This window comes from Oncorhynchus nerka, linkage group LG12, assembly GCF_034236695.1.
Source record: "Oncorhynchus nerka isolate Pitt River linkage group LG12, Oner_Uvic_2.0, whole genome shotgun sequence".
In the NCBI taxonomy this organism is placed as follows: Eukaryota; Metazoa; Chordata; class Actinopteri; order Salmoniformes; family Salmonidae; genus Oncorhynchus; species Oncorhynchus nerka.
In genome coordinates, this window is record NC_088407.1 from 89,983,947 (window position 1) to 90,011,821 (window position 27,875).

General features: G+C 45.6%; 1 protein-coding gene across 2 annotated transcripts in view; it reads right to left on the minus strand.

Moving 5' to 3' along the window:
* Positions 1–18,444: 18,444 nt before the first annotated feature.
* Positions 18,445–27,875, minus strand: part of LOC115116033 (probable carboxypeptidase X1) — a 71,769-nt gene continuing 62,338 nt past the window's right edge. The window contains exons 11-13 of one of the 2 annotated variants that reach the window (XM_065025953.1): positions 26,032–26,171; positions 24,898–25,000; positions 18,445–20,534 (exon numbers count right to left, since the gene is read on the minus strand). In XM_065025953.1, coding sequence (XP_064882025.1) covers positions 20,197–20,534; positions 24,898–25,000; positions 26,032–26,171 — 581 coding nt within the window. In that variant the 3' untranslated portion in view covers positions 18,445–20,196. Of the gene's footprint in view, positions 20,538–24,897; positions 25,001–26,031; positions 26,172–27,875 lie in introns of both variants that reach the window. The other variant, XM_065025952.1, reaches the window with a different exon arrangement.

The following is a 27,875-nucleotide window of genomic DNA, read 5'->3' on the forward strand; positions in this document are numbered from 1 at the left end:
GAGACACAGAACTGAGGAGAGCCCTTCTACATGAGACACAGGACTGAGAAGAGTACTTCTATAATGACACACAGAACTGAGAAGAGCCCTTCTACATGAGACACAGGACTAAGGAGAGCCCTTCTACATGAGACACAGAACTAAGGAGAGCCCTTCTACATGAGACACACAGGACTAAGGAGAGCCCTTCTACATGAGACACACAGGACTAAGGAGAGCCCTTCTACATGAGACACAGAACTGAGGAGAGCCCTTTTACATGAGACACAGGACTGAGGAGAGCCCTTCTACATGAGACACAGGACTGAGGAGAGCCCTTCTACATGAGACACAGGACTAAGGAGAGCACTTCTACATGACACACAGGACTAAGGAGAGCCCTTCTACATGACACACAGGACTAAGGAGAGCCCTTCTACATGACACACAGGACTAAGGAGAGCCCTTCTACATGACACACAGGACTAAGGAGAGCCCTTCTACATGAGACACAGAACTAAGGAGAGCCCTTCTACATGAGACACAGAACTGAGAAGAGCCCTTCTACATGAGACACAGAACTGAGAAGAGCCCTTCTACATGAGACACAGAACTGAGAAGAGCACTTCTACATGAGACACAGGACTAAGGAGAGCCCTTCAACATGAGACACAGAACTAAGGAGAGCCCTTCTACATGAGACACAGGACTAAGGAGAGCCCTTCTACATGAGACACAGAACTAAGGAGAGCCCTTCTACATGAGACACAGAACTGAGAAGAGCCCTTCTACATGAGACACAGAACTGAGAAGAGCCCTTCTACATGAGACACAGGACTAAGGAGAGCCCTTCTACATGAGACACAGGACTAAGGAGAGCCCTTCTACATCAGACACAGAACTAAGGAGAGCCCTTCTACATGAGACACAGAACTGAGAAGAGCCCTTCTACATGAGACACAGAACTGAGAAGAGCCCTTCTACATGAGACACAGAACTGAGAAGAGCACTTCTACATGAGACACAGGACTAAGGAGAGCCCTTCAACATGAGACACAGAACTAAGGAGAGCCCTTCTACATGAGACACGGGACTAAGAAGAGCCCTTCTACATGACACACAGGAGTAAGGAGAGCCCTTCTACATGAGACACAGAACTAAGGAGAGCCCTTCTACATGAGACACAGAACTAAGGAGAGCCCTTCTACATGAGACACAGGACTAAGGAGAGCCCTTCTACATGAGACACAGAACTAAGGAGAGCCCTTCTACATGAGACACAGAACTAAGGAGAGCCCTTCTACATGAGACACAGAACTAAGAAGAGCCCTTCTACATGAGACACAGGACTAAGGAGAGCCCTTCTACATGAGACACAGAACTAAGGAGAGCCCTTTTACATGAGACACACAGGTAGGGTTGCAAAATTCTGGTAATTTCCCCAAGAAGGTTTTTCCAAAATCCTGGTTCGAGGATTCCGGATTACCATTTTTCCCCCCTCTTGATTCCGGGAACCTTCCTACCAGGATTTTGTGAAAACCTGGGCGTTTTGTTAAAGTTACTGTAATTTTGCAACCCTACTGACACAGCACATGGAACTGTTGGGTGAATACGGTGGAGGCTGCTGAGGGGAGGACGGCTCATAATAATGTCTGGACCGGAGCAAATGGAATGGAATCAAACGCATGGAAACCACGGAAACCATGTGTTTGTTGTATTTGATATCATTCCGCTCCAGTTATTACCTCGAGCCCGTTCCTCCCAATTAAGGACCCACCAACCTCCTGTGACTGAATAAGATAAATATTGTGTTAATTTTACTGTTGTAAAATACATAGTTTAAAATGTATGAGGCCATTTTTTAATTACAGTAATACATCATGTGATCTACTGATAAATATACCCATTCCCCTTTTGGCCAATGAGTCGACAGTCAATTACACTGAGTATCCCCAACAATACGAAACACCTGCTCTTTCCATGACGTACCGTGTAGAGTCTACACCGTGTAGAGTCTACACCAGGTGAATCCAGGTTATAATCCCTTATTGATGTCACCTGTTACATTTACATTTACATTTAGGTCATTTAGCAGACGCTCTTATCCAGAGCGACTTACAAATTGGTGCATTCACCTTATGACATCCAGTGGAGTTAAATCCACTTCAATCAGTGTAGATGATAGGGGAGGAGACATGTAGATGAAGGGGAGGAGACATGTAGATGAAGGGGAGGAGACATGTAGATGAAGGGGAGGAGACAGGTGGTTTTAAAGAAGGATTTCTAAGCCTTGAGATAATTGAGACATGAATTGTGTTCGTGTGCCATTCAGAGGGTAAATGGACAAGATAAAATATTTAAGTGCCTTTGAACAGGGTACGGTGGTAGGTGCCTTTTGAACAGGGTACGGAGGTAGGTGCCTTTTGAACAGGGTACGGAGGTAGGTGCCTTTTGAACAGGGTACGGTGGTAGGTGCCTTTGAACAGGGTACGGAGGTAGGTGCCTTTTGAACAGGGTACGGTGGTAGGTGCCTTTGAACAGGGTACGGTGGTAGGTGCTTTTGAACAGGGTACGGTGGTAAGTGCTTTTGAACAGGGTACGGTGGTAGGTGCTTTTGAACACGGTACGGTGGTAGGTGCTTTTGAACAGGGTACGGTGGTAGGTGCTTTTACGGTGGTAGGTGCTTTTGAACAGGGTACGGTGGTAAGTGCTTTTGAACAGGGTACGGTGGTAGGTGCTTTGAACACTTTGAACACGGTACGGTGGTAGGTGCTTTTGAACAGGGTACGGTGGTAGGTGCTTTTGAACAGGGTACGGTGAACAGGGTACAGTGGTAGGTGCCTTTAAGTGCGGTGGTAGGTGCTTTGAACAGGGTACGGTGGTAGGTGCTTTTGAACAGGGTACGGTGGTAGGTGCCTTTGAACAGGGTACAGTGGGTGCCGGTGGTAGGTGCTTTTGAACAGGGTACGGTGGTAGGTGCCTTTGAACAGGGTACGGTGGTAGGTGCCTTTGAACAGGGTACAGTGGTGGCTTTAGGTGCCTTTGAACAGTGGGTGAACAGGTGGTAGGTGCCTTTTGACACGGTGGTAGGTGCTTTTGAACAGAGTACGGTGGTAGGTGCTTTTGAACAGGGTACGGTGGTAGGTGCTTTTGAACAGGGTACGGTGGTAGGTGCTTTTGAACAGGGTACGGTGGTAGGTGCTTTTGAACAGGGTACGGTGGTAGGTGCTTTTGAACGGTGGTAGGTGCCTTTTGAACGGTGGGAGGTGCTTTTGAACAGGGTACGGTGGTAGGTGCCTTTGAACAGGGTACGGTGGTAGGTGCCTTTGAACAGGGTACGGTGGTAGGTGCCTTTGAACAGGGTACGGTGGTAGGTGCCTTTTGAACAGGGTACGGTGGTAGGTGCCTTTGAACAGGGTACGGTGGTAGGTGCCTTTTGAACAGGTGCCTTTGAACAGGGACGGTGGTAGGTGCTTTGAACAGGGTACGGTGGTAGGTGCCTTTGAACAGGGTACGGTGGTAGGTGCCTTTGAACAGGGTACGGTGGTAGGTGCCTTTTGAACAGGGTACGGTGGTAGGTGCCTTTGAACAGGGTACGGTGGTAGGTGCCTTTGAACAGGGTACGGTGGTAGGTGCCTTTGAACAGGGTACGGTGGTAGGTGCCTTTGAACAGGGTACGGTGGTAGGTGCCTTTTGAACAGGGTACGGTGGTAGGTGCCTTTTGAACAGGGTACGGTGGTAGGTGCCTTTGAACAGGGTATGGTGGTAGGTGCTTTTGAACAGGGTACAGTGGTAGGTGCTTTTGAACACGGTGGTAGGTGCTTTTGAACGGTGGTAGGTGCCTTTGAACAGGGTACGGTGGTAGGTGCTTTGAACAGGGTACGGTGGTAAGGCCTTTGCCGGTGGTAGGTGAACAGGGTACAGTGGTAGGTGCCTTTGAACAGGGTACGGTGGTAGGTGCCTTTTGAACAGAACGGTGGTAGGTGCCTTTGAACACGGTACGGTGGTAGGTGCCTTTGAACACGGTGGTAGGTGCTTTTACGGTGGTAGGTGCCTTTGAACAGGGTACGGTGGTAGGTGCCTTTTGAACAGGGTACGGTGGTAGGTGCCTTTTGAACAGGGTACGGTGGTAGGTGCCAGGCGCACCGGTTTGAGCTGATAATGCTGCTGCGTTTTTTTAAACGCTCAACTCAATATTATGAGGGGGGGGGGGGTTCTCTGCTAAAAATAAAGGTGGAAAGGAATGTGAGTCTTATTTAGTACATTTAGTTATTGCCAGCAGGGGAGGCAACTAAGATAGTTAGACAAGCTAGCTACTCTAACTTGACTCTAGCCTGAAATGGCTTCTGGGTAGCTAGTTATGAGGATGGGAGGTAGGGAACCTATCTGGGCTAGCTACTCTAACTTGACTCTAGCCTGAAATGGCTTCTGGGTAGCTAGTTATGAGGATGGGAGGTAGGGAACCTATCTGGGCTAGCTACTCTAACTTGACTCTAGCCTGAAATGGCTTCTGGGTAGCTAGTTATGAGGATGGGAGGTTGGGAACCTATCTGGGTTAGCTACTCTAACTTGACTCTAGCCTGAAATGGCTTCTGGGTAGCTAGTTATGAGGATGGAAGGTAGGGAACCTATCTGGGCTAGCTACTCTAACTGGACTTTAGCCTGAAATGGCTTCTGGGTAGCTAGTTATGAGGATGGGAGGTTGGGAACCTATCTACTCTAACTGGACTCTAGCCTGAAATGGCTTCTGGGTAGCTAGTTATGAGGATGGGAGGTTGGGAACCTATCTGGGCTAGCTACTCTAACTTGACTCGAGCCTGAAAGGGCTTCTGGGTAGCTAGTTATGAGGATGGGAGGTAGGGAACCTATCTGGGCTAGCTACTCTAACTTGACTCTAGCCTGAAATGGCTTCTGGGTAGCTAGTTATGAGGATGGGAGGTTGGGAACCTATCTGGGCTAGCTACTCTAACTGGACTCTAGCCTGAAATGGCTTCTGGGTAGCTAGTTATGAGGAGGGGAGGTTCGGACCCTATCTGGGCTAGCTAAAGACTTCTTCATCAAAGTGCTGGGTAGCTAATAGTATGACAGAGAAACAACAACAACATATTATTCATTTTTTGAACAGGACAAATCTGAGGGGGCATGACGCCTCGTGTGTTTGTGTGTCAGGACGGAACGGGCCCCAAACGGAGTAAATTGAGTGCACCTCTTTTGGTACCGTAACACACAGGGCACGCCAATTACCAAACCAACCACAACATACAGTGAATTCGGAAAGTATTCAGACCCCTTGACTTTTCCACACATTTCGTTATGTTACAGCCTTATTGTAAAATGGATTAAATAAAAAAATGTCCTCATCAATCTACACACAATATCCCATCATGACATCACAATATCCCATAATGACATCACAATACCCCATAATGACATCACAATACCCCATCATGACATCACAATATCACATAATGACATCACAATATCCCATAATGTCATCACAATACCCCATAATGACATCACAATATCACATAATGACATCACAATATCCCATAATGACATCACAATATCCCACAATGACAAAGCGAAAACAGGTTTTTAGATCTTTTTGCAAAAAAGAAAGAAAAAAATTAATTCCTTATTTACATAAGTATTTAGACCCTTTGCTGTGAGACATGAAATTGAGCTCAGGTGCATCCTGTTTCCATTGATCATCCTTGAGATGTTTCTACAACTTGATTGGAGTCCCCCTGTGGTAAATTCAATTGATGGGAGAATGATTTGGAAAGGCGCACACCTGTCTATATAAGGTCCCACAAGTTGACAGTGGATTTTCATGAGGTCGAAGGTAATGTCGTAGAGGTCTGAGACCGGATTGTGTCGAGGCACAGATCTGGGGAAGGATACCAAAACATTTCTGCAGCATTGAAGGTCCCCAAAAACAAAGTGGCCTCCATCATTCTTAAATGGAAGATATTTAGAACCACCAAAACTCTTCCTAGAACTGACCAATCGGGGAAGAAGGGTCTTGGTCAGGGAGGTGACCAAGAACCCGATGGTCACTCTGACAGAGCTCCAGAGTTCCTCTGTGGAGATGAGAATCTTCCAGAAGGACAACCATCTCTGCAGCACTCCACCAATCAGGCCTTTATGGTAGAGTGGCCAGACGGAAGCCACTTCTCAGTAAAAGGCACATGACAGCCTGCTTGGAGTTTGCCAAAAAGCACCTAAAGGACTCTCAGACCATGAGAAACAAGATCCTCTGGTATGAGGAAACCAAGATTTAACTCTTTGGCCTGCATGTCAAGCGTCACGTCTGGAGGAAACCTGGCACCATCCCTACTGTGAAGCATGGTGGTGGCAGCATCATGGCAGCATTTGTAAGCATTTTACTGTAAGATCTACCTACACCCTTTGTATTCGGCTCACCTGACAAATAAACTTTGACTTGATAAACTTTGATTTGATCATGATGTGTGGATGTTTTTCAGCGGCAGGGACTGGGAGACTAGTCAGGATGAGGGAAAGACGGATGAAGCAAAGTACAGAGATCCTTGATGAAAACCTGCTCCAGAGTGCAGTTACTGGAGAGCTACACTCCTGTAGGTTTGAACTCCAACCCTGTCCCTGGAGAGAGATACCCTCCTGTAGGTTTGAACTCCAACCCTGTCCCTGGAGAGAGATACCCTCCTGTAGGTTTGAACTCCAACCCTGTCCCTGGAGAGAGATACCCTCCTGTAGGTTTGAATTCCAACCCTGTCCCTGGAGAGAGATACCCTCCTCTAGGTTTGAACTTCAACCCTGTTCCTGGAGAAATACCCTCCTGTAGGTTTTATCTCCAACCCTGTTCCTGGAGAGATACCGTCCTGTCTAGGTGGTGCTGGTACATGATGTAATACCCAGAGGGTGTCTAGGTGGTGCTGGTACAGGATGTAATACCCAGAGGGTGTCTCTAGGTGGTGCTGGTACAAGATGTAATACCCAGAGGGTGTCTAGGTGTCTAGGTGGTGTTGGTACAAGATGTAATACCCAGAGGGTGTCTAGGTGGTGCTGGTACAAGATGTAATACCCAGAGGGTGTCTAGGTGGTGCTTGTACAAGATGTAATACCCAGAGGGTGTCTCTAGGTGGTGCTGGTACAAGATGTAATACCCAGAGGGTGTCTCTAGGTGGTGCTGGATACAAGATGCTGGTAGGTGGTGTTGGTAAGATGTAATACCCAGAGGGTGTCTCTAGGTGGTGCTGGTACAAGATGTAATACCCAGAGGGTGTCTAGGTGTCTAGGTGGTGTTGGTACAAGATGTAATACCCAGAGGGTGTCTAGGTGGTGCTGGTACAAGATGTAATACCCAGAGGGTGTCTCTAGGTGGTGCTGGTACAAAATGTAATACCCAGAGGGTGTCTCTAGGTGGTGCTGGTACAAGATGTAATACCCAGAGGGTGTCTAGGTGTTGTTGGTACAAGATGTAATACCCAGAGGGTGTCTAGGTGGTGCTGGTACAAGATGTAATACCCAGAGGGTGTCTAGGTGGTGCTGGTACAGGATGTAATACCCAGAGGGTGTCTCTAGGTGGTGCTGGTACAATATGTAATACCCAGAGGGTGTCTAGGTGTCTAGGTGGTGTTGGTACAAGATGTAATACCCAGAGGGTGTCTAGGTGGTGCTGGTACAAGATGTAATACCCAGAGGGTGTCTAGGTGGTGCTTGTACAAGATGTAATACCCAGAGGGTGTCTCTAGGTGGTGCTGGTAATACCCAGAAGATGTACAAGATGCAACCCAGAGGGTGTCTCTAGGTGGTGCTGGTACAAGATGTAATACCCAGAGGGTGTCTCTAGGTGGTGCTGGTACAAGATGTAATACCCAGAGGGTGTCTAGGTGTCTAGGTGGTGTTGGTACAAGATGTAATACCCAGAGGGTGTCTAGGTGGTGCTGGTACAAGATGTAATACCCAGAGGGTGTCTCTAGGTGGTGCTGGTACAAAATGTAATACCCAGAGGGTGTCTCTAGGTGGTGCTGGTACAAGATGTAATACCCAGAGGGTGTCTAGGTGTCTAGGTGGTGTTGGTACAAGATGTAATACCCAGAGGGTGTCTAGGTGGTGCTGGTACAAGATGTAATACCCAGAGGGTGTCTAGGTGGTGCTTGTACAAGATGTAATACCCAGAGGGTGTCTAGGTGGTGCTGGTACAGGATGTAATACCCAGAGTGTGTCTCTAGGTGGTGCTGGTACAGGATGTAATACCCACAGGGTGTCTCTAGGTGGTGCTGGTACAGGATGTAATACCTAGAGGGTGTCTCTAGGTGGTGCTGGTACAGGATGTAATACCCAGAGGGTGTCTAGGTGGTGCTGGTACAAGATGTAATACCCAGAGGGTGTCTAGGTGGTGCTGGTACAGGATGTAATACCCAGAGGGTGTCTCTAGGTGGTGCTGGTACAAGATGTAATACCCAGAGGGTGTCTAGGTGTCTAGGTGGTGTTGGTACAAGATGTAATACCCAGAGGGTGTCTAGGTGGTGCTGGTACAAGATGTAATACCCAGAGGGTGTCTAGGTGGTGCTTGTACAAGATGTAATACCCAGAGGGTGTCTCTAGGTGGTGCTGGTACAAGATGTAATACCCAGAGGGTGTCTCTAGGTGGTGCTGGTACAAGATGTAATACCCAGAGGGTGTCTCTAGGTGGTGCTGGTACAAGATGTAATACCCAGAGGGTGTCTAGGTGTCTAGGTGGTGTTGGTACAAGATGTAATACCCAGAGGGTGTCTAGGTGGTGCTGGTACAAGATGTAATACCCAGAGGGTGTCTCTAGGTGGTGCTGGTACAAAATGTAATACCCAGAGGGTGTCTCTAGGTGGTGCTGGTACAAGATGTAATACCCAGAGGGTGTCTAGGTGTCTAGGTGGTGTTGGTACAAGATGTAATACCCAGAGGGTGTCTAGGTGGTGCTGGTACAAGATGTAATACCCAGAGGGTGTCTAGGTGGTGCTTGTACAAGATGTAATACCCAGAGGGTGTCTAGGTGGTGCTGGTACAGGATGTAATACCCAGAGTGTGTCTCTAGGTGGTGCTGGTACAGGATGTAATACCCACAGGGTGTCTCTAGGTGGTGCTGGTACAGGATGTAATACCTAGAGGGTGTCTCTAGGTGGTGCTGGTACAGGATGTAATACCCAGAGGGAGTCTCTAGGTGGTGCTGGTACAGGATGTAATACCCACAGGGTGTCTAGGTGGTGCTGGTACAATATGTAATACCCAGAGGGTGTCTCTAGGTGGTGCTGGTACAATATGTAATACCCACAGGGTGTCTAGGTGGTGCTGGTACAAGATGTAATACCCACAGGGTGTCTAGGTGGTGCTGGTACAAGATGTAATACCCAGAGGGTGTCTCTAGGTGGTGCTGGTACAATATGTAATACCCAGAGGGTGTCTCTAGGTGGTGCTGGTACAAGATGTAATACCCAGAGGGTGTCTCTAGGTGGTGCTGGTACAAGATGTAATACCCAGAGGGTGTCTCTAGGTGGTGCTGGTACAGGATTAAATACCCACAGGTTGTCTCTAGGTGGTGCTGGTACAGGATGTAATACCCAGAGGGTGTCTCTAGGTGGTGCTGGTACAGGATGTAATACCCAGAGGGTGTCTTTAGGTGGTGCTGGTACAGGATGTAATACCCAGAGGGTGTCTAGGTGGTGCTGGTACAGGATGTAATACCCAGAGGGTGTCTCTAGGTGGTGCTGGTACAAGATGTAATACCCACAGGGTGTCTCTAGGTGGTGCTGGTACAGGATATAATACCCAGAGGGTGTCTAGGTGGTGCTGGTACAAGATGTAATACCCAGAGGGTGTCTCTAGGTGGTGCTGGTACAAGATGTAATACCCAGAGGGTGTCTCTAGGTGGTGCTGGTACAAGATGTAATACCCAGAGGGTGTCTCTAGGTGGTGCTGGTACAAGATGTAATACCCAGAGGGTGTCTCTAGGTGGTGCTGGTACAAGATGTAATACCCAGAGGGTGTCTCTAGGTGGTGCTGGTACAAGATGTAATACCCAGAGGGTGTCTCTAGGTGGTGCTGGTACAAGATGTAATACCCAGAGGGTGTCTCTAGGTGGTGCTGGTACAGGATGTAATACCTAGAGGGTGTCTCTAGGTGGTGCTGGTACAAGATGTAATACCCACAGGGTGTCTCTAGGTGGTGCTGGTACAGGATGTAATACCCAGAGGGAGTCTCTAGGTGGTGCTGGTACAGGATGTAATACCCACAGGGTGTCTCTAGGTGGTGCTGGTACAATATGTAATACCCACAGGGTGTCTAGGTGGTGCTGGTACAAGATGTAATACCCACAGGGTGTCTAAGTGGTGCTGGTACAAGATGTAATACCCAGAGGGTGTCTCTAGGTGGTGCTGGTACAAGATGTAATACCCAGAGGGTGTCTCTAGGTGGTGCTGGTACAAGATGTAATACCCAGAGGGTGTCTCTAGGTGGTGCTGGTACAGGATGTAATACCTAGAGGGTGTCTCTAGGTGGTGCTGGTACAAGATGTAATACCCACAGGGTGTCTCTAGGTGGTGCTGGTACAGGATGTAATACCCAGAGGGAGTCTCTAGGTGGTGCTGGTACAGGATGTAATACCCACAGGGTGTCTCTAGGTGGTGCTGGTACAATATGTAATACCCACAGGGTGTCTAGGTGGTGCTGGTACAAGATGTAATACCCACAGGGTGTCTAAGTGGTGCTGGTACAAGATGTAATACCCAGAGGGTGTCTCTAGGTGGTGCTGGTACAAGATGTAATACCCAGAGGGTGTCTCTAGGTGGTGCTGGTACAAGATGTAATACCCAGAGGGTGTCTCTAGGTGGTGCTGGTACAGGATGTAATACCCAGAGGGTGTCTTTAGGTGGTGCTGGTACAGGATGTAATACCCAGAGGGTCTCTAGGTGGTGCTGGTACAGGATGTAATACACAGAGGGTGTCTCTAGGTGGTGCTGGTACAAGATGTAATACCCACAGGGTGTCTCTAGGTGGTGCTGGTACAAGATGTAATACCCACAGGGTGTCTCTAGGTGGTGCTGGTACAAGATGTAATACCCAGAGGGTGTCTCTAGGTGGTGCTGGTACAGGATGTAATACCCACAGGGTGTCTCTAGGTGGTGCTGGTACAAGATGTAATACCCAGAGGGTGTCTCTAGGTGGTGCTGGTACAAGATGTAATACCCAGAGGGTGTCTCTAGGTGGTGCTGGTACAGGATGTAATACCCAGAGGGTGTCTCTAGGTGGTGCTGGTACAAGATGTAATACCCAGAGGGTGTCTCTAGGTGGTGCTGGTACAGGATGTAATACCCACAGGGTGTCTAGGTGGTGCTTGTACAAGATGTAATACCCACAGGGTGGCTAGGTGGTGCTGGTACAAGATGTAATACCCACAGGGTGTCTAGGTGGTGCTGGTACAAGATGTAATACCCAGAGGGTGTCTAGGTGGTGCTTGTACAAGATGTAATACCCACAGGGTGTCTAGGTGGTGCTTGTACAAGATGTAATACCCACAGGGTGTCTAGGTGGTGCTGGTACAAGATGTAATACCCACAGGGTGTCTCTAGGTGGTGCTGGTACAAGATGTAATACCCAGAGGGTGTCTCTAGGTGGTGCTGGTACAGGATGTAATACCCAGAGGGTGTCTCTAGGTGGTGCTGGTACAAGATGTAATACCCAGAGGGTGTCTCTAGGTGGTGCTGGTACAGGATGTAATACCCACAGGGTGTCTCTAGGTGGTGCTGGTACAAGATGTAATACCCAGAGGGTGTCTTTAGGTGGTGCTGGTACAAGATGTAATACCCAGAGGGTGTCTCTAGGTGGTGCTGGTACAGGATGTAATACCCACAGGGTGTCTCTAGGTGGTGCTGATACAAGATGTAATACCCAGAGGGTGTCTTTAGGTGGTAATTTCAGTGTAGGAAAGGATGAAACAGCGTCTGTGCCACCAGTAAGTACAGATAGTAACGTTGGTATAAATCCCCAGGCACAGTCCCCGCAGCCGGACAACCTTCTCACGGTTTCTGGAAGGAAATGCTGTAGGAATGCTCAACCGGTGTCGCTCATTCAGCCGACAGAAACTTTCAACCGGTTTTCCCCATTAAGCAACGGGTCGGAGTCAGAGGCCGAGTCTTCTCTGGTCTCTACTCCTCCCGTTACGGGGTCTGAGACGCCGAAGCTTCCCACCATTAGCTCTGACAAATTGAAAACTCTAGTCATTGGCGACTCCATTACCCGCAGTATTAGACTTAAAACGAATCATCCAGCGATCATACACTGTTTACCCGGGGGCAGGGCTACCGACGTTAAGGCTAATCTGTTTACCAGGGGGCAGGGCTACCGACGTTAAGGCTAATCTGTTTACCAGGGGGCAGGGCTACCGACGTTAAGGCTAATCTGTTTACCAGGGGGCAGGGCTACCGACGTTAAGGCTAATCTGAAGATGGTGCTGGCTAAAGCTAAAACTGGGGCAGGGCTACTGACGTTAAGGCTAATCTGAAGATGGTGCTGGCTAAAGCTAAAACTGGGGCAGGGCTACTGACGTTAAGGCTAATCTGAAGATGGTGCTGGCTAAAGCTAAAACTGGCGAGTGTAGAGAGTATAGAGATATTGTTATCCACGTCGGCACCAACGATGTTAGGATGAAACAGTCAGAGATCACCAAGCGCAACATAGCTTCTGCGTACATATCAGCTAGAAAGATGTGTCGGCATCGAGTAATTGTCTCTGGCCCCCTCCCAGTTAGGGGGAGTGATGAGCTCTACAGCAGAGTCTCACAACTCAATCGCTGGTTGAAAACTGTTTTCTGCCCCTCCCAAAAGATAGAATTTGTAGATAATTGGCCCTCTTTCTGGGACTCACCCACAAACAGGACCAAGCCTGACCTGCTGAGGAGTGACGGACTCCATCCTAGCTGGAGGGGTGCTCTCATCTTATTAACATAGACAGGGCTCTAACTCCTCTAGCTCCACAATGAAATAGGGTGCAGGCCAGGCAGCAGGCTATTAGCCAGCCTGCCAGCTTAGTGGAGTCTGCCACTAGCACAGTCAGTGTAGTCAGCTCAGCTATCACCATTGAGACCGTGTCTGTGCCTCGACCTAGGTTGGGCAAAACTAAACATGGCGGTGTTCGCCTTAGCAATCTCACTAGGATAAAGACCACCTCCATTCCTGTCATTACTGAAAGAGATCATGATACCTTACATCTCAAAATAGGGCTACTTAATGTTAGATCCCTTACTTCAAAGGCAATTATAGTCAATGAACTAATCACTGATCATAATCTTGATGTGATTGGCCTGACTGAAACATGGCTTAAGCCTGATGAATTTACTGTGTTAAATGAGGCCTCACCTCCTGGCTACACTAGTGACCATATCCCCCGTGCATCCCGCAAAGGCGGAGGTGTTGCTAACATTTACGATAGCAAATTTCAATTTACAAAAAAAAATGACGTTTTCGTCTTTTGAGCTTCTAGTCATGAAATCTATGCAGCCTACTCAATCACTTTTTATAGCTACTGTTTACAGGCCTCCTGGGCCATATACAGCGTTTCTCACTGAGTTCCCTGAATTCCTATCGGACCTTGTAGTCATAGCAGATAATATTCTAATCTTTGGTGACTTTAATATTCACATGGAAAAGTCCACAGACCCACTCCAAAAGGCTTTCGGAGCCATCATCGACTCAGTGGGTTTTGTCCAACATGTCTCTGGACCCACTCACTGTCACAGTCATACGCTGGACCTAGTTTTGTCCCATGGAATAAATGTTGTGGATCTTAATGTTTTTCCTCATAATCCTGGACTATAAATTCACAGACAACACAAAGATTCCTTGATGTCCTTCCAGATTCCCTCTGTCTACCCAAGGACGCCAGAGGACAAAAATCAGTTAACCACCTAACTGAGGAGCTCAATTTAACCTTGCGCAATACCCTAGATGCAGTTGCACCCCTAAAAACTAAAAACATTTCTCATAAGAAACTAGCTCCCTGGTATTCAGAAAATACCCGAGCTCTGAAGCAAGCTTCCAGAAAATTGGAACGGAAATGGCGCCACACCAAACTGGAAGTCTTCCGACTAGCTTGGAAAGACAGTACTGTGCAGTACTGAAGAGCCCTTACTGCTGCACGATCATCCTATTTTTCTAACTTAATTGAGGAAAATAAGAACAATCCGAAATTCCTTTTTGATACTGTCGCAAAGCTAACTAAAAAGCAGCATTCCCCAAGAGAGGATGACTTTCACTTTAGCAGTGATAAATTCATGAACTTCTTTGAGGAAAAGATTATGATTATTAGAAAGCAAATTACGGACTCCTCTTTAAACCTGCGTATTCCTCCAAACCTCAGTTGTCCTGAGTCTGCACAACTCTGCCAGGACCTAGGATCAAGAGAGACGCTCAAGTGTTTTAGTACTATATCTCTTGACACAATGATGAAAATAATCATGGCCTCTAAACCTTCAAGCTGCATACTGGACCCTATTCCAACTAAACTACTGAAAGAGCTGCTTCCTGTGCTTGGCCCTCCTATGTTGAACATAATAAACGGCTCTCTATCCACTGGATGTGTACCAAACTCACTAAAAGTGGCAGTAATAAAGCCTCTCTTGAAAAAGCCAAACCTTGACCCAGAAAATATAAAAAACTATCGGCCTATATCGAATCTTCCATTCCTCTCAAAAATTTTAGAGAAGGCTGTTGCGCAGCAACTCACTGCCTTCCTGAAGACAAACAATGTATACGAAATGCTTCAGTCTGGTTTTAGACCCCATCATAGCACTGAAACGGCACTTGTGAAGGTGGTAAATGACATTTTAATGGCATCGGACCGAGGCTCTGCATCTGTCCTCGTGCTCCTAGACCTTAGCGCTGCTTTTGATACCATCGATCACCACATTCTTTTGGAGAGATTGGAAACCCAAATTGGTCTACACGGACATGTTCTGGCCTGGTTTAGATCTTATCTGTCGGAAAGATATCAGTTTGTCTCTGTGAATGGTTTGTCCTCTGAAAAATCAACTGTAAATTTCGGTGTTCCTCAATGTTCCGTTTTAGGACCACTATTGTTTTCACTATATATTCTACCTCTTGGGGATGTCATTCGAAAACATAATGTTAACTTTCACTGCTATGCGGATGACACACAGCTGTACATTTCAATGAAACATGGTGAAGCCCCAAAATTGCCCTCGCTAGAAGCATGTGTTTCAGACATAAGGAAGTGGATGGCTGCAAACTTTCTACTATTAAACCGGACAAAACAGAGATGCTTGTTCTAGGTCCCAAGAAACAAAGAGATCTTCTGTTGAATCTGACAATTAATCTTAATGGTTGTACAGTCGTCTCAAATAAAACTGTGAAGGACCTCTGCGTTACTCTGGACCCTGATCTCTCTTTTGAAGAACATATCAAGACCATTTCGAGGACAGTTTTTTTCCATCTACGTAACATTGCAAAAATCAGAAACTTTCTGTCCAAAAATGATGCAGAAAAATTAATCCATGCTTTTGTCACTTCTAGGTTAGACTACTGCAATGCTCTACTTTCCGGCTACCCGGATAAAGCACTGAATAAACTTCAGTTAGTGCTAAATACGGCTGCTAGAATCCTGACTAGAACCAAAAAAATTGATCATATTACTCCAGTGCTAGCCTCTCTACACTGGCTTCCTGTCAAAGCAAGGGCTGGTTTCAAGGTTTTACTGCTAACCTACAAAGCATTACATGGGCTTGCTCCTACCTATCTCTCTGATTTGGTCCTGCCATACATACCTACACGTACACTACGGTCACAAGACGCAGGCCTCCTAATTGTCCCTAGAATTTTTAAGCAAACAGCTGGAGGCAGGGCTTTCTCCTATAGAGCTCCATTTTTATGGAACGGTCTGCCTACCCATGTCAGAGACACAAACTCGGTCTCAACCTTTAAGTCTTTACTGAAGACTCATCTCTTCAGTGGGTCATATGATTGAGTGTAGTCTGGCCCAGGAGTGGGAAGGTGAACGGAAAGGCTCTGGAGCAACGAACCGCCCTTGCTGTCTCTGCCTGGCCGGTTCCCCTCTTTCCACTGGGATTCTCTGCCTCTAACCCTATTACAGGGGCTGAGTCACTGGCTTACTGGGGCTCTCTCATGCCGTCCCTGGAGGGGGTCACCTGAGTGGGTTGATTCACTGTTGTGGTCATCCTGTCTGGGTTGGCGCCCCCCTTTGGGTTGTGCCGTGGCGGAGATCTTTGTGGGCTATACTCAGCCTTGTCTCAGGATGGTACGTTGGTGGTTGAAGATATCCCTCTAGTGGTGTGGGGGCTGTGCTTTGGCAAAGTGGGTGGGGTTATATCCTTCCTGTTTGGCCCTGTCCGGGGGTGTCCTTGGATGGGGCCACAGTGTCTCCTGACCCCTCCTGTCTCAGCCTCCAGTATTTATGCTGCAGTAGTTTATGTGTCGGGGGGCTAGGGTCAGTTTGTTATATCTGGAGTACTTCTCCTGTCCTATTCGGTGTCCTGTGTGAATCTAAGTGTGCGTTCTCTAATTCTCTCCTTCTTTCTCTCTCTCGGAGGACCTGAGCCCTAGGACCATGCCCCAGGACTACCTGACATGATGACTCCTTGCTGTCCCCAGTCCACCTGGCCATGCTGCTGCTCCAGTTTCAACTGACCTGAGCCCTAGGACCATGCCCCAGGACTACCTGACATGATGACTCCTTGCTGTCCCCAGTCCACCTGGCCATGCTGCTGCTCCAGTTTCAACTGTTCTGCCTTACTATTATTCGACCATGCTGGTCATTTATGAACATTTGAACATCTTGGCCATGTTCTGTTATAATCTCCACCCGGCACAGCCAGAAGAGGACTGGCCACCCCACATAGCCTGGTTCCTCTCTAGGTTTCTTCCTAGGATTTGGCCTTTCTAGGGAGTTTTTCCTAGCCAACGTGCTTCAACACCTGCATTGCTTGCTGTTTGGGGTTTTAGGCTGGGTTTCTGTACAGCACTTTGAGATATCAGCTGATGTACGAAGGGCTATATAAATACATTTGATTTGCTGGAAGACAAAGCTCTTTCAGATTTGATTCTTCTGCTAATGTATTTTAAATCAAATAATTTCCCACTATATCAGCATTTTAGTTCAATCACATTCACTCCACATGATCATATTAGTTAGAGGAATGAGCCTGTGTGTGTGATACCTTCTCCTTCAGGAGTGTGTGTGTGTGTGTGTGTTACCTTCTCCTTCAGGAGTGTGTGTGTGTGTGTGTGTGATACCTTCTCCTTCAGGAGTGTGTGTGTTTGTGATACCTTCTCCTTCAGGAGTGTGTGTGTGTGTGTGTGATACCTTCTCCTTCAGGAGTGTGTGTGTGTGTGTGTGTGTGATACCTTCTCCTTCAGGAGTGTGTGTGTGTGTGTGTGTGATACCTTCTCCTTCAGGAGTGTGTGTGTGTGTGTGTGATACCTTCTCCTTCAGGAGTGTGTGTGTGTGTGTGTGTGATACCTTCTCCTTCAGGAGTGTGTGTGTGTGTGATACCTTCTCCTTCAGGAGTGTGTGTGTGTGTGTGTGATACCTTCTCCTTCAGGAGTGTGTGTGTGTGTGTGTGTGATACCTTCTCCTTCAGGAGTGTGTGTGTGTGTGTGTGTGATACCTTCTCATTCAGGAGTGTGTGTGTGTGATACCTTCTCCTTCAGGAGTGTGTGTGTGTGTGTGTGTGATACCTTCTCCTTCAGGAGTGTGTGTGTGTGTGTGTGTGATACCTTCTCCTTCAGGAGTGTGTGTGTGTGTGTGTGATACCTTCTCCTTCAGGAGTGTGTGTGTGTGTGATACCTTCTCCTTCAGGAGTGTGTGTGTGTGTGTGTGTGATACCTTCTCCTTCAGGAGTGTGTGTGTGTGTGTGTGTGATACCTTCTCCTTCAGGAGTGTGTGTGTGTGTGTGATACCTTCTCCTTCAGGAGTGTGTGTGTGTGTGTGATACCTTCTCCTTCAGGGGTGTGTGTGTGTGTGTGTGTGATACCTTCTCCTTCAGGAGTGTGTGTGTGTGTGTGTGTGTGTGTGTGTGTGATACCTTCTCCTTCAGGGGTGTGTGTGTGTGATACCTTCTCCTTCAGGAGTGTGTGTGTGTGTGTGTGTGATACCTTCTCCTTCAGGAGTGTGTGTGTGTGTGTGTGTGATACCTTCTCCTTCAGGGGTATCAGAAGCTTGACATTAATTGAACAATCTGTTTTGTATACATTGTTCTTCTCTGGAGTTCTAAGTCCCCTTGCCCTGCCTTTTTACCTTGTTTTTAAAAATCCTCTGTTTGTCTTTCACGTCTGTGTGTGTGTGTGTGTGTGTGTGTGTGTATAAATATACTAACCTTAACCTCAGACTGACAGCAGGTCCTACGCAGCAAAAGAGGAAACGACGCACGTTTTCATCACAGGTCTCCGTGGTTCAAGTACATTATTGACCCGACTCTTTCTACCCAAATTGTCCTTTAATGAAATAGTCAAAACACACAATGATATACAACGTATCAGGCCAGCTGATACTGCCGTGGCCTCCCCTCGTCATCATAAAAGGTCTTCTTCTATATAGTCGATAGTTAAGTGTAAAAACAGCTAAAGACCAGAGGATAAACTAAACTGAATATTCACACGCCTGGTCCCAGATCTATTGTCATTAACCACGTTTCCATTCACAGTGTCTATTTCAGTAAAGTCACACTGTATAAAAACAAAAAAAATTGACAAATTGAAACTGTGATGGAAACAGGTCGTTTCAGTACAATTTTTATAAATGTCGACAGACAATTTGTTTCGTTCACACCTTTTTTTTTTTTGTCGGGAAAATTTAAATTATGCGAGAAATGGCGTCTTTTATGCGCAAATATTGATATAATTGCTATCGAACCGTATCAAAGTAAAGTTGGGAAGTCACGAGATGATATTGGCGTGTGGTCCTCTCACTACGACTCGGGGAAACCATGTAGTTTATTAGGCTACAGATGAATGGAGTTATGATGAACATCACAGGGTGGTGAATGGAAGCTGTGAGCTGGACCGCTCCTTCACAATACATATCCACGGTCTTAGTCTGGTGACATGATGACTGCCGGGTCGACAACAACAAACATATCTTCTCTCTGATCCCTAATAATCTCATCGTGTAGATGGCTTTACCCGAGCTGTTGGCTAGAGTACGCACGTGAGTGTGCTATTCAGCGCAACAAACTATCGATACGAGTTGAAAATGCGATGGAAAAAACATTGAACTTTTGATTTTTAATTCGGTAACGTGAAAACCGTTAAGTGAAAAAGTACTATTTTTGCGCACTACGTCATCACGGACTGACGTTTTATCCGCAACAAATCCAGTTTGGTGGAAACACCACTGGTGGGAAAATATGCAGATTTTCTATATGCAGATTTTCTTTATGCAGATTTTCTATATGCAGATTTTCTATATGCAGTTTTTCTTTATGCAGATTTTCTATGTGCAGATTTTCTTTATGCAGATTTTCTTTATGCAGATTCTCTTTATGCAGATTAAAAAATATATATATTTGCATGAAAATCTGTCGCCAATTGGATGGAAACCTAGCTACTGTTGACCACTTTCCCAACAAGCCAAACAACTAGTTAGAAGGTATGAAATATTCCTACCAATGTAAAGATACAGCCTCATCAACTTCATTATTTCTCTACCTTTTTAACAAACAACTGACCATGTTGACCACTGTCCCAACAAGCTAGTTAGAGCACATACAATCTCCCTGTACGACTCTGCTATTCAAATCTGAAATCATAACATTCACAGGGGAATACAGACTTGTGTTGAAGCCGCTGTGTCTTGTTTCAGATCGACTACATAGCAGTCGGATTTACAAATCGCCTTTCTAAAAATGACTTCTCATTGACGTTTTGTATTTCAGTCTGTCTGTAGTCGCTGACTACAATGTAGTCCATCTCAAACACCCCCGTCGTTTCAAAGCCTCAAGTCCCAAATGGCACCCTATTCTCTATATAGTGCACTACTTTAGACCAGAGCCCTATGGCACCCTATTCTCTACATAGTGCACTACTTTAGATCAGAGACTATGGCACCCTATTCTCTATATAGTGCACTACTTTTTGACCAGAGCCCTATGGCACCCTATTCCCTTTATATAGTGCACTTCTTTTGACCAGAGCCATGTGGGGAATAGGGTGTCATTAGAGACGCTGTCTCTCAGGCCAGGGGTGTGAGAGGGCGTGGTGCCCTAGCGAACCGTGTTCCCCTGGCCTTGCGGCTGTTCTTCCTCCGCTGATTGATGGCCTTGGTGGAGGCTCTTAGTTTCCGGAGCCTCAGTGCTCTCAGCTTCAGTTGTAGATCCTGGGGTAACCTCCCTCCTTTAGCTAGGATCTCGTTCACCCTCTGCCGTGGAGTCTTGATCAAGATGAAGTCACAGATGGTGGGGCGTGCTTCGGGCCCGACGTTGCACCGCCTCACGGAGGGAATGTATCCCTCCGCCCACGCCGTCACTTTGTATTCCCCGGGGTTCAACAGACGCCAGTAGTCCCCATCAGCTGCTAAAGGAGGTACACAGGAGAGTCTCATGATCATTCATTCAGAAAATGTATAAAAAAGATTTTGTTTCGATAATACCACAATTAAAGGGGGATGGGGACCTAGCTGATACAAACTGATGCAATGACAAAGACACTAATGTTTAGAAATAGAATAAAATACATGGTGCAAGCTAGAAACTAAAGAGATACATGTAATGGTGTAAAAAAGACCGTAAAGTATCCGTTTTTTAAAGATACTGTTGCATCTTGGGAGTAGAATAAAATAAATGGAAGCCAGGTGTAAATTAAATGAAGATACAAGAGAGAGCACGGACTGGGTTTTGGCGGTATATTGTATATGTACCGTATTTGATGTAATAACAGCTCCGGAGAAGATGGCTGCCATTTTTACGGGCTCCTAACCAATCGTGTGTGTTTTTTCACGTTGTTGGTAACTTATTTTGTACATAACAGTCTCTTATGACCGAAAAGAGCTTCTGGATGTCAGAACAGCGATTCCTCGCCTCGTACTGGAAGAAGATTTTTTTCGTTAACGAGTCGGACACAAAGGATTTACTTCAGACACCCGACAAGGCTCAAATCCCAGTCATTCACATGAAGAAGAGACGGATATATAGGGGTCGTGGGTCTCGGGGTGCCTTGTAAGAATCTGACGGCTAGTGGATAACCCCCCTCTACCATCAGTCCTATTAGCCAACGTGCTAACGTTTTCATTGGATAACAACATGGATGAGCGCCGATAAAGACTATCCTACCAACGGGACATTTAAAAACTGTAGTAACTTATGTTTCATCTAGTCTTGGCTGAACAACGACATGGATAATATACAGCTGGTTTTAGTTCCATCAGCAAGATAGAACAGCTGCCTCCGGTAAGACAAAGGGTGGAGGTCTGTGTCTATTGGTCAATAACAGCTCCCTCCGGTAAGACAAAGGGTGGAGGTCTGTGTCTATTGGTCAATAACAGCTCCCTCCGGTAAGACAAAGGGTGGAGGTCTGTGTCTATTGGTCAATAACAGCTCCCTCCGGTAAGACAAAGGGTGGAGGTCTGTGTCTATTTGTCAATAACAGCTCCCTCCGGTAAGACAACTGGTGGAGGTCTGTGTCTATTTGTCAATAACAGCTGCCTCCGGTAAGACAAAGGGTGGAGGTCTGTGTCTATTGGTCAATAACAGCTGCCTCCGGTAAGACAAAGGGTGGAGGTCTGTGTCTATTTGTCAATAACAGCTCCCTCCGGTAAGACAACGGGTGGAGGTCTGTGTCTATTTGTCAATAACAGCTGCCTCCGGTAAGACAAAGGGTGGAGGTCTGTGTCTATTGGTCAATAACAGCTGGCTGCGTTTTAGTTCCATCAACAAGATAGAACAGCTGCCTCCGGTAAGACAAAGGGTGGAGGTCTGTGTCTATTGGTCAATAACAGCTGCCTCCGGTAAGACAAAGGGTGGAGGTCTGTGTCTATTGGTCAATAACAGCTGCCTCCGGTAAGACAAAGGGTGGAGGTCTGTGTCTATTGGTCAATAACAGCTGGCTGGGTTTTAGTTCCATCAGCAAGATAGAACAGCTGCCTCCGGTAAGACAAGGGGTGGAGGTCTGTGTCTATTTGTCAATAACAGCTGGCTGGGTTTTAGTTCCATCAGCAAGATAGAACAGCTGCCTCCGGTAAGACAAAGGGTGGAGGTCTGTGTCTATTGGTCAATAACAGCTGCCTCCAGTAAGACAAAGGGTGGAGGTCTGTGTCTATTGGTCAATAACAGCTGCCTCCAGTAAGACAAAGGGTGGAGGTCTGTGTCTATTTGTCAATAACAGCTGGTGCACAAAATCTAATATTAATGAAGTCTCAAGGTTTTCCTCGCCTGAGGTAGAGTATCTCATGATAAGCTGTAGATCACACTATCTACGAAGAAAGTTTTCATCTATATTTTTCGTAGTTGTCTATTTACCACCACAAACTGATGCTGGCACTAAGACTACACTCAATGAAGCTCTCCTTCGCCCTCCATTTGGCATATCTGACCATAATTCTATCCTCATGATTCCTGCTTACAAGGAAAAACTAAAGCAGGAAGTACCAGTGACTCGGTAATATGGAAGTGGTCAGATGACGCAGATGCTAAGCTACAGGACTGTTTCTGCTAGCACAGACTGGAATATGTTCCGGGATTCCTCCGAGGGCATTGAGGAGTAACACCCCCACATCAGTCACCGGCTTCATCAATAAGAGCATCGATGACGTCGTCCCCAGTGACGGTACATACAAATTCAACAGGTGTAGACCTTACTATGAAATGCTTACTTACAAGCCCTTAACATTTAGTTTATTTAGTAAATACTTTAACACAATTTTTTTCTGCATTGATGGTTAATTAAGTAAGTAAGTAAGCGTGTAAGTAAGCATTTCACTGTTGTATTCGGCGCATGTGACAAATAAAATGTGATATCATTTGATTCGGAAAAGGCCACAGGATGGTTTTTCAATACCGTCAAATATTTCTTAGATGTTTTTCCAATACATTTGAATATTTGTAGCTACTTTTTAAGTACCTGCAGTCAACTTGTGCAATACGTTAGGAGGTAAAGAAGATTGCCGTTTTTCATGTCTCATTATTTTACATGAAGTTTACTGTAGTTGAGTCGGTCACATTATGAAGTTTACTGTAGTTGAGTCAGTCACATTATGAAGTTTACTGTAGTTGAGCCAGTCACATTATGAAGTTTACTGTAGTTGAGCCAGTCACATTATGAAGTTTACTGTAGTTGAGTCGGTCACATTATGAAGTTTACTGTAGTTGAGCCAGTCACATTATGAAGTTTACTGTAGTTGAGTCGGTCACATTATGAAGTTTACTGTAGTTGAGTCGGTCACATTATGAAGTTTACTGTAGTTGAGCCGGTCACATTATGAAGTTTACTGTAGTTGAGTCGGTCACATTATGAAGTTTACTGTAGTTGAGCCAGTCACATTATGAAGTTTACTGTAGTTGAGTCGGTCACATTATGAAGTTTACTGTAGTTGAGCCAGTCACATTATGAAGTTTACTGTAGTTGAGCCAGTCACATTATGAAGTTTACTGTAGTTGAGCCAGTCACATTATGAAGTTTACTGTAGTTGAGTCGGTCACATTATGAGTTTACTGTAGTTGAGCCAGTCACATTATGAAGTTTACTGTAGTTGAGTCGGTCACATTATGAAGTTTACTGTAGTTGAGTCGGTCACATTATGAAGTTTACTGTAGTTGAGTCAGTCACATTATGAAGTTTACTGTAGTTGAGTCAGTCACATTATGAAGTTTACTGTAGTTTGAAGTTTACTGTAGTTGAGCCAGTCACATTATGAAGTTTACTGTAGTTGAGCCAGTCACATTATGAAGTTTACTGTAGTTGAGCCAGTCACATTATGAAGTTTACTGTAGTTGAGCCAGTCACATTATGAAGTTTACTGTAGTTGAGCCGGTCACATTATGAAGTTTACTGTAGTTGAGTCGGTCACATTATGAAGTTTACTGTAGTTGAGTCGGTCACATTATGAAGTTTACTGTAGTTGAGTCGGTCACATTATGAAGTTTACTGTAGTTGAGCCAGTCACATTATGAAGTTTACTGTAGTTGAGTCGGTCACATTATGAAGTTTACTGTAGTTGAGCCAGTCACATTATGAAGTTTACTGTAGTTGAGTCGGTCACATTATGAAGTTTACTGTAGTTGAGCCAGTCACATTATGAAGTTTACTGTAGTTGAGCCAGTCACATTATGAAGTTTACTGTAGTTGAGTCCAGTTTACATTGAGCCAGTCACAGTTTAGTTTACTGTAGTTGAGTCGGTCACATTATGAAGTTTACTGTAGTTGAGCCAGTCACATTATGAAGTTTACTGTAGTTGAGCCAGTCACATTATGAAGTTTACTGTAGTTGAGCCAGTCACATTATGAAGTTTACTGTAGTTCCCCAGAACTGTTATATTATGATTATTAAGTTATCAGATATCTTAGAATGGCTTTCTGCCAGTAGTTCTGTACAGTTGTCATTTTTTCCCTGTGCTTCCTGTTTATGTTCGTTTTCGCTTGTTTAGCATCTCAGCGTCTGAGATTTCACTATTAGATTGTGCACATTTTGTTAGCATTCTGGTAAGAGGCCCAATGGGCTTTTCTTGTGTTTTCAGCACCCCCTTGTGTGCTATGCCGGTAACACCGTAAATCCCGAGCACGGAGCATTGTGTCTGCTACTACAAGCAGTTAGAAATTGGCGCTGGCAGGAATTTGACATACAAGCAGTGCGAGGTAAACAGAAAAAATGGCCGATTCTTTTTTCTGTTTCTTCTGTGTAGTGTAGTGCATCATGTACATCGTTGTAGAATCTTACGTCTACCTGATCGTATGTCGTGGTCCAGGTCTTCCACTTTCACAATGGCGTCTGCAATGCCTTTCTTCGTCATCTTGTCTCTCACCACTCCCTTGATGCCTCTGTGAACCTGGTAGAGGCAAGGACAGAACATCAGAAACAGAGATGATCAGGGAACATCAGAAACAGAGATGATCAGGGAACATCAGAAACAGAGATCGTCAGGTAACATCAGAAACAGAGATAGTCAGGGAACATCACAAACAGAGATCGTCAGGGAACATCAGAAACAGAGATAGTCAGGGAACATCAGAAACAGAGATAGTCAGGGAACATCAGAAACAGAGATGATCAGGGAACATCAGAAACAGAGATCATCAGGGAACATCAGAAACAGAGATGATCAGGGAACATCAGAAAAAGAGATGATCAGGGAACATCAAAAACAGAAATAAACAGAGATAATTAGGGAACATCAGAAACAGAGATCGTCAGGGAACATCAGAAACAGAGATCGTCAGGGAACATCAGAAACAGAGATCGTCAGGGAACATCAGAAACAGAGATCGTCAGGGAACATCAGAAACAGAGATGATCAGGGAACATCAGAAACAGAGATCGTCAGGGAACATCAGAAACAGAGATCGTCAGGGAACATCAGAAACAGAGATCGTCAGGGAACATCAGAAACAGAGATAGTCAGTGAACATCAGAAACAGAGATCGTCAGGGAACATCAGAAACAGAGATCGTCAGGGAACATCAGAAACAGAGATCGTCAGGGAACATCAGAAACAGAGATAGTCAGGGAACATCAGAAACAGAGATCGTCAGGGAACATCAGAAACAGAGATCGTCAGAGAACATCAGAAACAGAGATGATCAGGGAACATTCAGAAACAGTGATCGTCAGAGAACATCAGAAACAGAGATAGTCAGGGAACATCAGAAACAGAGATAATCAGGGAACATCAGAAACAGAGATGATCAGGGAACATCAGAAACAGAGATAATCAGGGAAATATCTACAAATTGGAGAGCTGGTAAGAGAGAGCTGGGATATGCAGTAGGACAGTATTCTACAAGTGAAGTCTTTCCAATAGTTTGAATAACTCCGATACAGTATAACTTTGGTAAATAATCCATGTAAAGGACAGTAGACCTGCTCCATGTAGACAAGCAGAGACTCCTTGTTGTTCTCCCACTCTGTAGGAAGCTCGCTGGCGTGAGGAAACTTGTCACACGACAGCTCCACCGTCACCTCGAAGCAGTTAGTGTGCATGTAGCTGAAGTCATTCATACCTGGGGGACAAAAATATGGCAACAAAACATATATATATACAGTGCCTTGCGAAAGTATTCGGCCGCCTTGAACTTTGCGACCTTTTGCCACATTTCAGGCTTCAAACATAAAAACATAAACATAAAAAATAATTTTGCACGCCCAATTTTTCAGTTTTTGATTTGTTAAAAAAGTTTGAAATATCCAATAAATGTCGTTCCACTTCACAATTGTGTCCCACTTGTTGTTGATTCTTCACAAAAAAATACAGTTTTATATCTTTATGTTTGAAGCCTGAAATGTGGCAAAAGGTCGCAAAGTTCAAGGGGGCCGAATACTTTCGCAAGGCACTGTATATAGGAGATCTACTGACTCCCAAGGTCAGTGTTGATTATTATATATTTGATACACTGCCGATTTTGCAGGTTTTCCTACTTACAAAGCATGTAGAGGTCTGTCATTTTAATCATAGGTACACTTCAACTGTGAGAGACGGAATCTAAAACAAAAATCCAGAAAATCACATTGTATGATTTTTAAGTAAATAATTTGCATTTTATTGCATGACATAAGTTTTTGATCACCTACCAACCAGTAATAATTCCGGCTCTCACAGACCTGTTAGTTTTTCTTTAAGAAGCCCTCCTGTTCTCCACTCATTACCTGTATTAACTGCACCTGTTTGATCTTGTTACCTGTATAAAAGACACCTGTCCACACACTCAATCAAACAGACTCCAACCTCTACACAATGGCCAAGACCAGAGAGCTGTGTAAGGACATCAGGGTTAAATTGTAGACCTGCACAAGTCTGGGATGGGCTACAGGACAATAAGCAAGCAGCTTGGTGAGAAGGCAACAACTGTTGGTGCAATTATTAGAAAATGAAAGACGTTCAAGATGACGGTCAATCACCCTCGGTCTGGGGCTCCATGCAAAATCTCACCTCGTGGGGCATCAATGATCATGAGGAAGGTGAGGGATCAGCCCAGAACTACACGGCAGGACCTGGTCAATGACCTGAAGAGAGCTGGGACCACAGTCTCAAAGAAAACCAATAGTAACACACTACGCCGTCATGGATTAAAATCCTGCAGCGCACGCAAGGTCCCCCTGCTCAAGCCAGCGCATGTCCAGGCCCGTCTGAAGTTTGCCAATGACCATCTGGATGATCCAGAGGAGGAATGGGAGAAGGTCATGTGGTCTGAAGAGACAAATATAGAGCTTTTTGGTCTAAACTCCACTCGCCGTGTTTGGAGGAAGAAGAAGGACGAGTACAACCCCAAGAACACCATCCCAACCGTGAAGCATGGAGGTGGAAACATCATTCTTTGGGGATGCTTTTCTGCAAAGGGGACAGGACGACTGCACCATATTGAGGGGAGGATGGATGGGGCCATACAGTGCCTTGCGAAAGAATTCGGCCCCCTTGAACTTTGCAACCTTTTGCCACATTTCAGGCTTCAAACATAAAGATATAAAACTGTATTTTTTTGTGAAGAATCAACAACAAGTGGGACACAATCAGGAAGTGGAACGACATTTATTGGATATTTCAAACTTTTTTAACAAATCAAAAACTGAAAAATTGGGCGTGCAAAATTATTCAGCCCCCTTAAGTTAATACTTTGTAGCGCCACCTTTTGCTGCGATTACAGCTGTAAGTCGCTTGGGGGATGTCTCTATCAGTTTTGCACATCGAGAGACTGAAATTCTTTCCCATT